Source organism: Staurois parvus, unplaced genomic scaffold, assembly GCF_062004578.1.
Source record: "Staurois parvus isolate SC_StPar_1 unplaced genomic scaffold, SC_StPar_1.0 ptg001066l, whole genome shotgun sequence".
In the NCBI taxonomy this organism is placed as follows: Eukaryota; Metazoa; Chordata; class Amphibia; order Anura; family Ranidae; genus Staurois; species Staurois parvus.
Window position 1 is genome coordinate 3350541 of NW_028318862.1, and position 14757 is coordinate 3365297.

The 14757-nt window shown below is 42.0% G+C and overlaps 1 protein-coding gene across 7 annotated transcripts in view; it reads left to right on the plus strand.

The window, feature by feature from the left end:
• MTOR (mechanistic target of rapamycin kinase) overlaps positions 1 to 14757 on the plus strand; it is a 216320-nt gene that overhangs the window by 172099 nt on the left and 29464 nt on the right. For 5 of the 7 annotated variants that reach the window (XM_089658401.1, XM_089658405.1, XM_089658402.1 and 2 more), the window contains exons 38-44: positions 4467 to 4598; positions 7721 to 7848; positions 9291 to 9408; positions 9483 to 9677; positions 10884 to 10984; positions 12463 to 12559; positions 13314 to 13412. In XM_089658401.1, the coding sequence (XP_089514527.1) occupies positions 4467 to 4598; positions 7721 to 7848; positions 9291 to 9408; positions 9483 to 9677; positions 10884 to 10984; positions 12463 to 12559; positions 13314 to 13412 (870 nt within the window). The remainder of the gene's footprint in view (positions 1 to 4466; positions 4599 to 7720; positions 7849 to 9290; positions 9409 to 9482; positions 9678 to 10883; positions 10985 to 12462; positions 12560 to 13313; positions 13413 to 14757) is intronic. The other 2 variants (XM_089658403.1, XM_089658407.1) reach the window with 1 other exon arrangement.

Here is a 14757-nt window from a genome sequence, read left to right on the forward strand (position 1 = left end):
ATGTCTCTTCTGCAATAAAATACACCTGCCCACCGAATCCTCTGCAGAGTGTACACTGGGATGTGCATGCACAGTGTGCCGGGTTGACTTCACTCCCGCCCTAGCCAATTGAAATGGCCGAAGACCAGCGCCTGGAAGAACCCGGGGAGAAGATGCCAGCGGGGGACCTTGTGAGCGTCAGGCCATTGAAGCTAAAGTAAGTATTTGTACCTTCAGTTCTGCTGTAATCTCCACATGTTTTGCATATGGCAGCTGCTTTGTGGTTAGGTGATGAAGCAGTTTGAAGCCTGTATCTGATCATTTGATGAGACAGAATTTTAGGGTGCTATTGATATTTATAAATAAAATCTTTCATTTTTAATAAATACCTTATTTTATACGTAAGTGATGTAATTGCTGGGCCTCTGTACTTCTCTTGCAATGCAGGCAAATCATGTGTGATGGGAGTGTCTTGGAAATTCGCTTTTAACGAATTTCTCCTTACCGTGAGTACTCGCAGTTGGATGCGCAGAAATCCCCCATAAAGCTGTGCGAATCTCACTTACCACGACTGCAGCTAAACTACACGATTCCTGCCCCTCCAACTGGGTTAGCTATCTTGAAATGTGGGGGAATGGAGCTCCCATTACCCAGGAATGATCACACGACACTCTCAGGTTGCTGTTGGAATTCACAAAGAGGCGGATCTAACCCCAGCCTCCGATTTTTATTTACAAGCAGACACGCCCCCCACATGAATAAGGTCAATCCCCTCCCACAGAACAATGCATGGGGAGTGCCTATACACAGGATGTACATTCCGATTGGAGCGTAGCCTTTCCTCTTATCTATCACCGGTCCTCCCCCCATGAGCCTTCTGAGGTCAGCAGACTTCCTGTCCTAGCTCCTAGTGGTATGTAAATTCTCTGTACAAGCATTCCCTAGATCAAACACCAGTCTGTATCTGAATGGGCCCGATACGATCTTTATTAAAGCACATCCATCCAGATACAGTTTCAGGTCGGTAATGGCTTGTAAGATATACATGAGCCTACACATGGAGTTCGCACTGCTTGGCGCCTTGCGGTACGGAGTCCATATGGTACTATGCTGCTGATATGTGGATACAAGCCCGCAGTCTACCGCCGGCGGCATTCGCATCGAATGCCGTGGTGGTATACACACCGGTCTATAAGCGCAGATCTGCCATCTCATCCATTACCGAGCTGAGTACTGTAATACATACATTGTAAATGCGCATGGCCCAATTGCAGCCTTCAGAGCTTTAATTAAGCCACACGAGAGACATATGAATAACACTAATATATGACACATTTAAAGTTCAACCTGTAAATACAAAATTTCCATGACAGGAGCGGCCAGCAGGGTGCTGTACATAGCCTCCTGAAAATATTGCAGCACCTCTCAGTACTTCTCTCAAGCATCCTCAGCCCTCATGCAAGCAGTAGACTGCAAATCTCAAAATGCCTTGATATGTGGATGTCAGTCTGGAGGAGTGAGCATTCCTAGGTAGACTGCATTTGGATGCAGATCATCCTAGGTAATTCCCACACACAGTGCTGAGCCTCCATGATTGAAAGAACTGAATTCCAGTGAACAAGAGAGTCCGATCAGGTAGAGTCAGGCTGGGGAGGAAAAGGCTAAATGATGCTGGACATCCTCCAGCTAATATAGAAAACTATATACATGCCAAGCCTACTGTAAAGTACATTTTGGGTTTCCCTACAATTTAACTGGTTTCTAATAAAGGGGAAAAAAATGCTTCTGCATTGCTTATCGGACCAATTGGACTTCTTGTCATTTCTGAACCTGCCCTGGAAAGTGACCAGAATCCAGAATGTTGCCATGAACAAGCCAGATAATCTTTGATTATTATAAATCGGGCTGTCTATAAAGACATGCAAAAAAGACACTTTTTCGCCTTTTAGAATACATAAGTATATTAGAAGCCTGCTATTTAGTTTTAATAGAATCTCCTAAGAGTTTTGTGTTTTCCTTAATTTCAAATTTTAAAACATGTTAATGCGAACAGTTGTCCGTATTTTCAGGCGTGATCTCGGGTGACATGTTTGATTTGTTTAATGCTGGGAGAATGTAGACGTGAAATTGGCAGCAGGCACACTTACATCATAGATCATCGTATAGATGCCCAGGGTGTGCCCTGCACAGGAAATGCTGTTTAAGACTCTGTAACACTTTAATAATAATATTATAACCGTTAATACATACAGTGAGACATTAGTCACAAATTTCATCGAGAAAACGTTGGCTCTTTTTATTGTGGATCCTTGTATGAACTTACAACTGGGATTTAAAAAAAAAAAAAAAAAAAAGGGAAACTGTCATTGGTTTTTATTAAGTTTTTCATGTGTTTTTTTAACTTAAGTAGAAAAAAATACTTTAAAGCCCAGCTTCAGGGCAACAACAAAATACCCCTTGCAATGGAGCTACACACAGACTGCAAGGATTAGTAGCTCGTGTTTAGGGGAGAGAACTGTTTTACTTGCCTGATCCTCCACTACCCTGGGAGGTAGCACCTCCATTATAGTCCAGTATTAGGCTCTCCCTCGGTGTCCTTGTGCCCCTAAACCGGTGGAGCGTGGGGGTGCAGACACTGCAGGAAGAAGCAGAGTAAATGTGTTTTTATTGTTCTCCTAGACAGAAACTTACAATTATCCCCTGCACAGCCCCACTACAAGGCACAGTTATTTTGTTTTGCTCAGGTTTGGGCTTTAAGTTTACATGATTTTGCTATTTTTCTCAGTAATATTTCATATATGTGTTTTTAACACTAGAGGGCTAAACTGGACCTTTCAGTAACTTTACAAGTCGGCATGAGTAAATTCCTGACCTGTCACAATATACAGCAATCATTTTTCAGAAATCTTCTCATTTTATCTTTGAAAAGCCTTCCTTGAGAAGCTGCTGGTGATTTTGCCATGGGTGAGAAGATGTATTCAGTCTGTTGTAGGCAGGGCGAAGCAATTCCTCAGTCTCCTTCCTCCATAGTCGTCAGATTGTAGCATTATAACTTTATAGCAAGTCACAAGTGCAGAGGATTTACATGGTTGTGTCATCTCAGACCCATCATCTACAGCAGGGAAGTAGATGTTACTCTGGATGCCCCTCCCTCTTAGATTGTAAGCTCCAAGGAGCAGGGCCCTCCTTAGCCCTTTTGTATTGTTGCTGTGTTGTCTCCCATTATATTGTAAAGCGCTGAGCAAACTGCTGGCGCTATATAAATTTTGTTTAATAATAAGGTCATCTTTCTGGAGTACAATACTGATGAAGGTATTGTCAGGCCATGTACGGTGATCTCTGTGAGAGGTAAAGAACGTTTAGAAGAGTTACACTCCTCATATATTATGGTTTCACCGGTATCTGTACTGATACTACGCACAAGTATTTGTAGTTGTGCAAATGCTCCCATACGTAAAACCAATATATTTCAGGTGCCATTTGAGCCCATACAAAATGAATGGTCACAAATCGCACTGAAAAGGATAGCATGTGATTCCTGTCCATATCGCATGCGGTTTCCCACACTGCAAGAGAGGAGAGGGAGGGGGAGAGAGGCACTAAGCAGCCAATAGTGTAGCAATGTTCAATAAAAGGGTTAATAGACCATATTGCACTCATACATCACTAGTGACAGGCATTAAACAAGCTCAGTGTGGAGTCCCCAGTCCAAAGTTCTGTCCCCACTAGAACCGCTGGTGAAAGTGTTGGGAAGCCGAACCGGGATTACAGGCAAGCCACCGTGGGAGACTCAACCCGTTGAACTGTCAGATGTCCAGGATGCTGTGGCCAATCAGAATTCTGATGGAGGCACGATTTGTCCTCTGAAATGTGCTCTGATGGCAAATAGGCCAAAATACTCCTTAAGTTGTGAACTTCTTCAGCATGATAGGTTACAGGTCTTGCCCTTTTTGTGCCCCCCTCCTGCTGAAGCACCCAAAGGGGGCCACCTCTTCTGCTCACACCTTGGCCTGGTCCTTGTCAGATTTCTGAGATGCAATGAAAGCTCCGTGGGTCACCACTGAACAAAGTTTTTCAGACCCAGATTACATGGTTTGGAAGCGAGCACCCTCTTCAGATTATCTATCTAATGCCCCCTGTAGCAGACAGGCAGTAGACATGGGTGCACCCTTTTAGAGGTATAAATTGCTACATCAGATTTTACTTCAACAGATCTGACCCACTCGTACATATCAAAACCTTGGCACTGGCAGTTTTCATATTTGTTCAACTATTACAAAGTGCCAGGATATATGCAGTGCATTCAGTGGCTCCTATGATACTGAGCCTAATTTGACAAAGTTTAATATCAATCAACCTTTCCCGTTGCTCTTTCTGATTCTTTTATTCTGTAAATTATTCACTGCAAAATTCTTATGAAGTGTCATGTTTTATACTTCTGTTTTCTGAGCACAATAGAGTAACAACAATCTTCTGCCTTTTTCCAGGCTCTATCTCATAAGACTCTAGTGATGCTCCTTGGTGTGGACCCAGCGCTTCAGAGTGACCAGCCCTTACCCACCGCTCACCCACAGGTCACCTATGCCTACATGAAGTACATGTGGAAGAGCACTCGAAAGGTACTTACTGTGCATCCATGCTTTGTATCAAGTGCTCGGACTTGCCTAGATGCAGGATCACAAGCCATTTGAGGCTTCAGAAAAAAATGCTTGTGTTCCTTTTTGATTTTGTTTTTTTTTTTTTTTTTTTTTAGAATGATTAAAGCTGGCCATAGATGGATTGAAATCCCATTGAACTGGATAAATATCGATCCATTTGTGGCCACTCCCGCTCAAACATTTGACTTCTGTTAACCATTTCAATACCGTGCAATTTTACACCTTCCTGCCCAGGCCATTTTTCAGGTTTCAGCGCTCTTACACTTTAAATGACAATTGTGCGGTCATACAACATTGTACCCAAACTAAAATTTTATCATTTTCTTCACACAACTAGAGCTTTCTTTTGGTGGTATTTAATCACCGCTGGGGTTTTTATTTTTTGCTAAATTAACAAAAAAAGACCAAAAATTTTGAAAAAAAAACACATTTTTCTTTGTTTCGGTTATAAAAGTTTACAAATAAATAATTGTTCTTCATAAATTTAGGCCGAGATGTATTCTGCTACATGTCTTTGGTGAAAATAACCCAAATTAGGATGTATTTTTTAGTTTGTAGGAAAGTTATAGAGTTCACAAACTATGGTATAGATCTGAATATTGATCAATCCTGAAGTACTGACAGCCAATCTAATTTCTTGAGGTCCAAGAATGTCAGAACAGTACAGATATCCCCCAAATGACCCCTTTTTGCAGAGTAGACAGTCCGACGTACTTCATAAGAGGCATGGCGAGTTTTTTGAAGTTGTATTTTTATGTCATAATTTTTCGGAAAATGAAAAAATTAAAAAAATTATTTTCACTATTTTTTTTTTTTACATACTGTCCCCAGTGCAGTACAGCGTCATCATATAACTGGCATGGCGGTTAACAGGGACACTGACTGGTGACAGTATGAAAAATATATATATATATTTTTTTTTTAATTTTTTTTAATTTTTTTATTATATTTAATTGTTTATTACATTTTTTTTAATTTTTTTTTAAGATTTTTTTTTCATATTTTACTATGACCAAAGTAGTACAATGCTACCATAGTAACACTGTACTACTTTGGGGAAGTGATCAGTATTTTTTTTTTATTTATTTTTTTACACAATTTGCTTATAGCAAAGAATTACTTTGCTATAAGCAAGCATTTACCTGAATGAAATCGATTCATTCAGCTTTTTTTTTTTTTTTTTTGTGCTTAGCTGTGATTTGGTCACAGCTAATCACATGACATGTGCATGTGATTAGCTGTGACCATTCACAGCTAGGCACTAGTATACAATGGATGGCATTATGAATGAAGCCATCCATTGTATACAACTGTCATGTGACCTGCTGTGATTGGTCACAGCAGGTCACATGGTACCAGCAACGGGAGCCGGTACTCGGATCTGTCATCGGCCGTGTCCGAGGTGCGCGGCCCGTGACAGAACCCTCTGCTGCGCCGCTCTGCATTACAGCAAATGGCGCATGTGCAGGAGCACGCCAAATGGCGTGCACCCGGAATGAAGAGGCACATCTGAAGCCGCCAAACGGCCATTGGCCGGGCGGCTAATGGTTAAACAGGCTTGTTGGAAATTTTTTTTGAGCGGCTACTGCAGCCAATGGGCTGCAACCACTGATCAGTGTATTCTGACTGCAGAGAGTCGCCACTGCTGTGGTATAGTATCTTGGTGGGAGGAGGATTCCTCTCTCCATCTTGACTGTGTAGGTGGAGGAATTCACTCGTTTTATTTTCATTCAGCCCACTGGCTGATTTCAACAATTTTAATCTATAATTTTGCCAGCCTAAGATTTACTTGAAACACTGGAAGTCATCCTAGACTTCTGAATTTACTCTATATGGTGTGTAAATACATAGTCTTCACTTCAGTGTTCTGCTCTAGTACACCGCAGGAGCCCCTTAAACATAAGATGCTTTGTATGTAAATTCTTAAGCAGACCTTGTCTCCAGACCATTCTTTTGAGCAAAAATATTCCTATAAAAATGTAAAAGCCTCCATTGTATAGAAATACAAAAGCCCTAAGGCAGCTGCTGGGTGCCACCATCTTGGATGTGGCATTAGCAGACTCAGAGCTGTGACTCTCATGTAGCTTCTGGGGAAGAGCAAAGGGGAATGCTACACAGTCTTGTGTATGTAGGTGGGAGCTGGGCCAGTACAGACAGTAATTGGACATTCTCAGAAGAGAAGAGGGCTGTGATGTTTAAGGAGGGAGGGGACACATTGCAAGCAATTAATTTATGAAACGTAAACATACTGCAAGTAAGTATTTAAAATATTTTATTTTTCTGTGCTGTTACCTGCAATTTTTTAAGTTGGTGACAGGGTCTCTTTTAAAAGTATGTCAACTGTCACCAAAACAGAAAGCAAGGAATATTCTCTCCAACAGAACTTCAAACAGCAGCAAAAGCTGACAGGGGTACTAGTCGTTTTTTTTTTTTTTTTATTATTATTGCTGTGTCTTCCTGTTCTGGTGACATGTTATCACCAGTACAGGAGATGAGAGGAATTTTTCCCAATAGTGCCAGAGAGCGAAGTTAAAACTGAAATTCCCTGCTTTACCCAAACTAAGCGGTTTGGAGCTGCAGGTTCACTTTAACTCCTGAAGCTGTCTGCACGCTTATATGTGGCAGCGCAGTCATGGGCTTTATGCCTTGCCACCACATATACAGCGGGCATTTCCGTTTTGTGCTGGGCGAGTGCTCAGTCACACCCCCCAGCACTGTGACAGCTCTCCCATTCATGGTTTACGATTGGAAGTGAGTAGGATTGACTTCCAGTCGTGTGATCACATGATTGAAGAGGCCCAAAAAATGCTCCAAAAATGCCCCCTGACATGAAGATCTAACTAAATGGGTGGTAAGAAGCCAATGAAAAGCAACTCGATAAGGCCATACTTGCAGACTAAAGTGGCTTGTTTTGCCATTTGTGTGAATACTGGTTCTTTCCTGAACAATGACTTTCTTCTCCTGGTCTGTGCTGTAGTTCTGTTTCCACTCTTGCAGTTTCTTTTTCTTTCCGGTCTTGGTAAGTAACCCTGACCACCTTCTCTGTCCATTTGAATTTCCCTTCCTTTCTCTTCTACCAACATGCCCCTCGTGCGACGCAGATCGAGGCCTTCCAACATATGCAGAAGTTCGTGAGCAACGTTCAGCTCCAGGCCCAGCACGTCGCCGATGACCCTCCGCACAAACAGGAGCTGCAGAAGCTCATGGCCAGGTAAAGTAACAGTGTGCCCTTTTGGACGCACCCTCTGCATTGCTTCGTCCATGTTCAGGTCTCATACACACTAGGTGTTTTAAAGTTTTTCTGCAATTTTTTTTTTTGTTAGCGTTTTTGCATTAGTGGTTTTTTTTACATACACAAAAATACAATTTTGTCTCAAAAAATGCTCAAACTCCATTTTCCCGCGGTTTACCAGTGTTAAAGCGTTTTTACAGCTAAAAACTCCTCTTGAAACCCACTAGTTCTGGGGGTTTTTTTCCAGCCAGAAAATGCCCCTGCCAAAAAAACACTGGTTGTTTTCATGGACACATAGGATAACATGCTGGGGAGTTTACTGGCTGTAGAAAAAAACACCAGAAGCCAAAAACAGCCGCTGTAATAATGCCCAGTGTGCATGAGGCCTTATGTTTACACTCCACAGTTGCTGAATTTGTTTTTGATATGGCACTATGATTTATTGGTCATCCTTTTTATGTTGCATTTCCACCATCCTCTATGTACCAGTTAGTTATAAATCAATAAATCTAAAATTGAAGCCACACATTGTGATGCAAAGTCCAGATACAAAGTATATTCCAAAATAAAGTCAGTTTGAAGACCCAATACCAAACCTATAGGCTTTAGGGGCTGATGCCCCGTTCCCTTCAGGGCTTGAGAGATGACCTATGTATGCAGGCTTGGAAGTAAAGAGATTTAATATATTGACTAATCCCTAATTTGGCACGTTGTCCATTAGCAGTAGGGATGAGCTCTGGCATGTTCAGACATGAGGTCGAACCCGCCTAAGCTATTCTGCTAGAAAATTGTCAAAGTGAACAGCCAATCATAGGCAGCAGAGGCATGCCCCCCCACAGCTGCATGTATACAAGGGGAGTGTATATGTTCGGGTTGGAAGGTCGGAATGCCTCCGCAAGCCTTTTAATTGGATGTACACTTAGACCGTTTCCTGGTGGGATAGCTTAGGTGGGTTTAGTCTGTACCTGCCTGAGCTCTCCTTGACTGTCAGCTGGTTGTAGCACCTGGAGAATATTTGGAAGACTGGCCAATAAAGAAAAAAAAAACTTTAGTTGTGAAATGCTAATCTGTCACGCATCCAAGTTTTTGGTAATCTGTACTGTTCCTGGGGTCCATAATCTTCAAAAGTGGTGACCTTTTTTCTGTTAGAAGGACCCGATGAAAGTGACCAGTCGTCCCTGTCATGTTTTTATGTACATGCTAACTGGTCCCTTCAGTGCCCCTAGTAACACATCATCATGGCAGCCTGAAATCATCATGTGAGCACTGCCCATGGGAAGCACAAACCACAAGTAAATGGCTTGGGTCTACAGAGAGCCTCTGTGGCTTTTAAGTTGCTTTAAAAGGAAGCTTGATTTTTGGCCAGTATGGTTTTCCATCTGTCCTCTACTCAGTCCCTGACTTTATGCATCATTTCCTAGGTGTTACCTGAAACTTGGTGAATGGCAGCTCAACTTGCAGGGCGTTAATGAGGTCACAATTCCCAACGTTCTGGAGTATTACAATGCTGCTACAGAGCATGACACCACCTGGTACAAGGTAAGATGGGGCTTTTCTGGAAGAATTTTCTAAAATCTCTTCTGCCAAGGATGTTAACTCTGTCTTCCCCACAGGCCTGGCATGCCTGGGCAGTAATGAACTTCGAGGCCGTGTTGCATTTCAAGCACCAACACCAGCCACGCGAAGAGAAGAAGGTTCGTCACCCAAGCAATGCCAGTGCCAACACTGAGGGCAGCGAGAGTGAAAGTGAAGGCGAGAGCATTGAGAACAGCCCAGTACCATCACCGGTGCAGAAGAAACCATCTGAGGTAATTACATGGAGGACAGAACCCTACGGCACTCAAAGCTCTGAGCTTACAACCAGGGCTGCGACTGAGTAGATATTTCTCAGAGAAAAAACAGCAATGCAGTGTATCCGTACACTGTCATCTAAGGACACAAGGCCATATGTCTACAAGTGTCAGGAATGGGAATCTGTTGCCCACAACCAAGAAGGTCTGTTCTACAAAATGTATGAGGACCATGATTGTTATGGGCGCAACAGGTTTTTAAAGCAGAACTCCAGGCAAACCGCTGACTACACATACACATAGCATGCATATATGGGAGCTGTTTTTCCTGTTAAGACTTTGTAATTCTTGTCCATCCAGACTTCAGCTTACACAGCCCTGCCAGGTGGATAATAACTCTTAATGTTAAAAGAGAAGTATGGCTTTTTATTTTTTTCTCCCCCATTATACTTAGGTGGATGCAGTATTGGTCCGATGCTGCACATATTTTTGCCAGCTCTAAGGGTGAGAGCTCAGCGATCACTTGACTGCTGATCACTGAGTTCTCACAGCCTCTCTGAGCAGAGATCCTGCTCTCCCCCCCCCGCGCTCACTAGAGCGCTGGGCTGTGGAGCTGGAGGGAGCAGCTGGCTCAGGCTCTCAGCGGCTTGCTGAGAGGCTGAGCCAGGTGCCGCTCCATACTCTGGGGTGGGTCCCGACTTTAAAGTCGGAATCTTTCCCCATCCTGGATCAGCTGAATAACGTCATCTGACAGCGGGCTTCAGTCTGTTGTCGGCTGCAAGCTGGTCGCTGGAATGCAGAATGAACTGCAGTCCTGTGATCAACAGAAGCACACCCAAAAGAGCTTTGGCTGTACTTCTCAGTAGTGTCCCCCCTGCACCCCCTGGCGTCTGTATCCCTCTCTTTTCTCCTTATATTAGCATGTTTCATGCCAGAACATTTGCATGTAGCACCCCAGGCTTGGTGTCCTGCCCTCACTCTCTCAATCTGAATGCTACTGTATAAGGGATTGCAAGAGGCTAAAACCAAGTCAAACTGTTGCATTTACAAAATGTTTTTTTTTTTTTATTTTGGTTTGGGTTTTTTTAAGAATACAGAACTGCAATCATTTTTGTGTCTCACTTGCCTGCAGTCAGCTTTCTCTAAGCAGTCTTGACATTCACTGTGTGGTAAGGGTGCTCTGCAGTTCTGTTCTGTGATCCGTTGGCTTTATTCTTTACACAGGACCTCTCTCACACTCTGCTGCAGTATACAGTCCCAGCTGTGCAAGGATTCTTCCGCTCTATCTCCCTGTCCCGGGGGAACAACCTGCAGGACACACTGAGGTAAGCGTCCCTTTTCTGCCTGATTGACTGAGATGCCGTAGAAGCTGAGCCCTTGGCTCCTCTGCCTGCTCCCTGTTCCATGCACAATTTCCTCTTGGGCACCGAATTGTTTTCCCTGGGAGATCAGCGTTGGGATTTAGGACACAACCATTTCCTGGATAAGACAGAGGATATGAGACATACTGGGAGCCAACTGCACAATCCCGCAGCCAGACTGAGCTTTTGGTTGGATGAATCGGACTCATAGCTCAGAAGGGTTAGTGAAGGCTGTTGCAGAAGTGCCACATTATTAGTGTTGGGAAATTATATGGGACTGGTTTATGGAAAAGGGGGTGGGGGGGTCTGAATGGTGGTTCACCAAGTTAGAAATGGAGATAAGAAAAACTGCAATAAGAAATATTAATACATATATATATATATATATATATATATATATATATATATATATATATATATATATATATATATTTAGATATGTAGGGTTGGAATATTCTCTTTCTCCCCTCCATCTTTCTGTAACTGCATAGGTCTTAAAAAAATAAATATATGTATAATAAAATATATATATATTTTTTTTAATACCTATGCAGTTACAGAAAGATGGAGGGGAGAAAGAGAAGATTCCAACCCTACATATCTAACATTGAAATTAATTTATATGTGTTGCTTATTAGAAGATGAAGGGCACTTCTTGGCAAAAGAACCACTCTGCAGTGAATTCCTTGCAGATCTCTTTTCCACATCCCTGAACAAGAGCATCATTGCTTTAAAGTGTTGAGCTCAATAAAGTAAGCCTGCCACTAAGATGACAAAATGCAGGCAGCAACCCCTTGTAAAAAAACAAACGTCAGGGCTCTGTGCTGTAGTCATAGTGCAGCCGTTGGGTGGAACCACAGGGCCCAGCAGGAGATGGGAGTGTCTGATATGATGGCAGAAGTGCTCATATCTCTCAAAGGATGAACATATCACCTTGGTGGAAAGAGGAGTGTTCATTGTTTCTTTTCCAGGTGGTTGCTGATCGCAGTTTGTAATCCTTAAGGCCCCTCCAGCTTATTCTGTTCTGCAAAGCTACGTGAGGATAATTTGATGAGGGTTGTGGCTGTTACTTTTCTATGCCAGAGCAGAGCACTGGAATGGAAGATCAAGAAGTTAAAAAAGGGCTTCCTTACTGCAACATACGTTAAAGCTGCACAATGCAATGGCAATAAATGGGCCCTAAAAAAAAGGTTAAAAAAAGATCCAAATCTTAAAAAAAAAAAAAAAAAAGTTTGATTGTGCACCAATAGATACTGATGTTTCCTTTCACATACAGAGATGTTTGTTTCTCTTCCCCTGCCACTTATGATGCCATGTTTGTGTGTAGCTAAGCTGGCAGAGAAATCACTCTGAGATTTGCAGATCCCTCTACTAACAGGTGGAAATTTGTCTTTGTGGGGCCAGTTATGAATCAGTTCCATTATGAATCCTTGTCATTGCAGAGTTCTCACTCTTTGGTTTGACTACGGACACTGGCCAGATGTGAATGATGCCCTAGTGGAAGGCATCAAAACCATCCAGATCGACACCTGGCTGCAGGTAATGACGATTCACAGTGGTGATAAATAATGTCGGAGGTCTCACTATGGTTCTGCATCCTCCCAGATTTCATCTCCTTCATTTCTGTTCTGAGATATTTGGACAGAAAAGTCTTCATTGATTAGAACACAGCACACTTATAACAGGCAGGAATGGAATGTGTCTCAAGACCTAAATAATTCTTCCTTCTCCAAGTGCCACTGGAGAACCTAAGCACACTATACTTAAAGGATACGTTCACCTTTACGAGAAAATCTTAAATGCACATATTTTTGCAGAAAAAAAAGTGGAGTTTCAGTGCAGCAAATAGTGTTTTCAGCTTACTAAAGAAGGTTAGGAGCTCATTAGAGGCCAAGAGGTATTTTTCTGTACTTGCATTTCTAAAGGACAAAACATAGGGAAATGTATTAACAAAGATGTACAAATTGAAAAAAAAATAAATATATATATAATTATTATACAGGATTTATATAGCGCCAACAGTTTGCTCAGCGCTTTACAATATAACGGGAGACAATATAGCAACAACACAGCTCAATACAAGAGGGATAGGAGGGGGATATATATATATATATATATATATATATATATATATATATATATATATATATATATATATATATATATATACACAAAATATTCCTTGGTTCTCAAATTTATACCCCATGTGGGGTATAAATGTTTTCCTGACATTCTTATACTTTGTAAAATTCTATTTAGTTACAAATGCTCACGGTTTATTTTGTTTGTGCAGGTTATTCCACAGCTCATTGCCAGAATAGACACTCCTAGGCCTCTGGTTGGTCGGCTGATCCACCAGTTGCTAACAGATATTGGAAGATATCATCCACAGGTAAGTTACTGCTACCCTTAAAGTGGTAGTAAACCCTTACATATACCAGTGAAGTGGCCTCAGGTGATAAACAGATACAACTTATGTAGGATGATTTTGTTTTGTCTGTTTATCTTTACTTGTCTTTTCCCCCACATGCATTAAAAGTATAGAATTTACACAGGATCTCTCAGCTTTGAAAAGTAGAAGGCGGGAGCTGGTTACTCAGCGAGGAGAGCTGATTGGAGGGAAGGGACATACCCCCTTTCACACAGGCACAGAGCTGAGGCTGTCAATCACAAGCTGTGCCCTCCTTTGTCACCTTTTTTCTTTTGGTGTCAGGAAAACTTGTCAGAAGTTTTCTAAACTCTGAAAAAAAAATGTAATATTGCAGCTTACCATTCCTTAGATATGGTGACTTTTAGTATTTTATTTATCTGTCTTGCGGGGGGCAATGCCTAGTCACTTTACTGTATCTATGTACCTGCAGCATTGTCACCCTAGAACAGGATTTTTGTTAGGTCTATGGAACGCCTCCTCATATGACCTCCATATCCTAAAGGAGATGTGTTCTGTAGTTTAGAGGTGAACTGGAAGGGTTGATTACACTGCTTGGGATAACCGTGCTGAGTGTACAGGACAGCACTGGATCTCTGCCAAGACGAAAAGGTATTTTTTGCACTTATCAAACATATATAATGCTTGGAAAGGTATATTTAACTGACCAAAAATGAGACGACAAGAGTAGTTTATTTTCAGGGTTTACACGCACTTTTTAAATGACCAAATGCGTGCCTATAATATCAATATGTCGGTCACTGTCAGTTTAAGACCAGATGAGCAGATTGAAATCCACTTTCCTTGATGCCGGTGGCAGGGACTCAGCCGTGGAATTTACAAGGAAACTAGATCTTCTCCTCCCAGAACAGCACATGCTGCAGGAATGAAGTGTTTGTAGCTGTAGGAATCAGCATAATGCGAACAGCAATCAGACAGATAAGGAGCCTCTGTTTTATTTTATGAACCTTTACTTGGAAATTCTATTGCCGTCTGTCAGTGTTGGAACAGAGAAGTAAAACAAAGCACAATGAACAATGCAGCTGAACGCTCCTCGCCAGTCCAAGGAGATGGATGTTGATACGGCGTTACATAAACTTCCAGTCAATCTCGGTATTTTAGCAATAAGTTTGGTATTTGGTCGTGTGCCTGCTCACAATTCACCTTTTGGCTGTTACCACCTTGGCTATCTCTGGCCAATTAAAAGCAGGCCTTGCATAATTATATAGCCAGTAGTGATAGGATTTCAAACACCATCTTACTTTAATAAACTCCATCATGGGATTTAAAGGTTTTTTTTTTTTTTTTC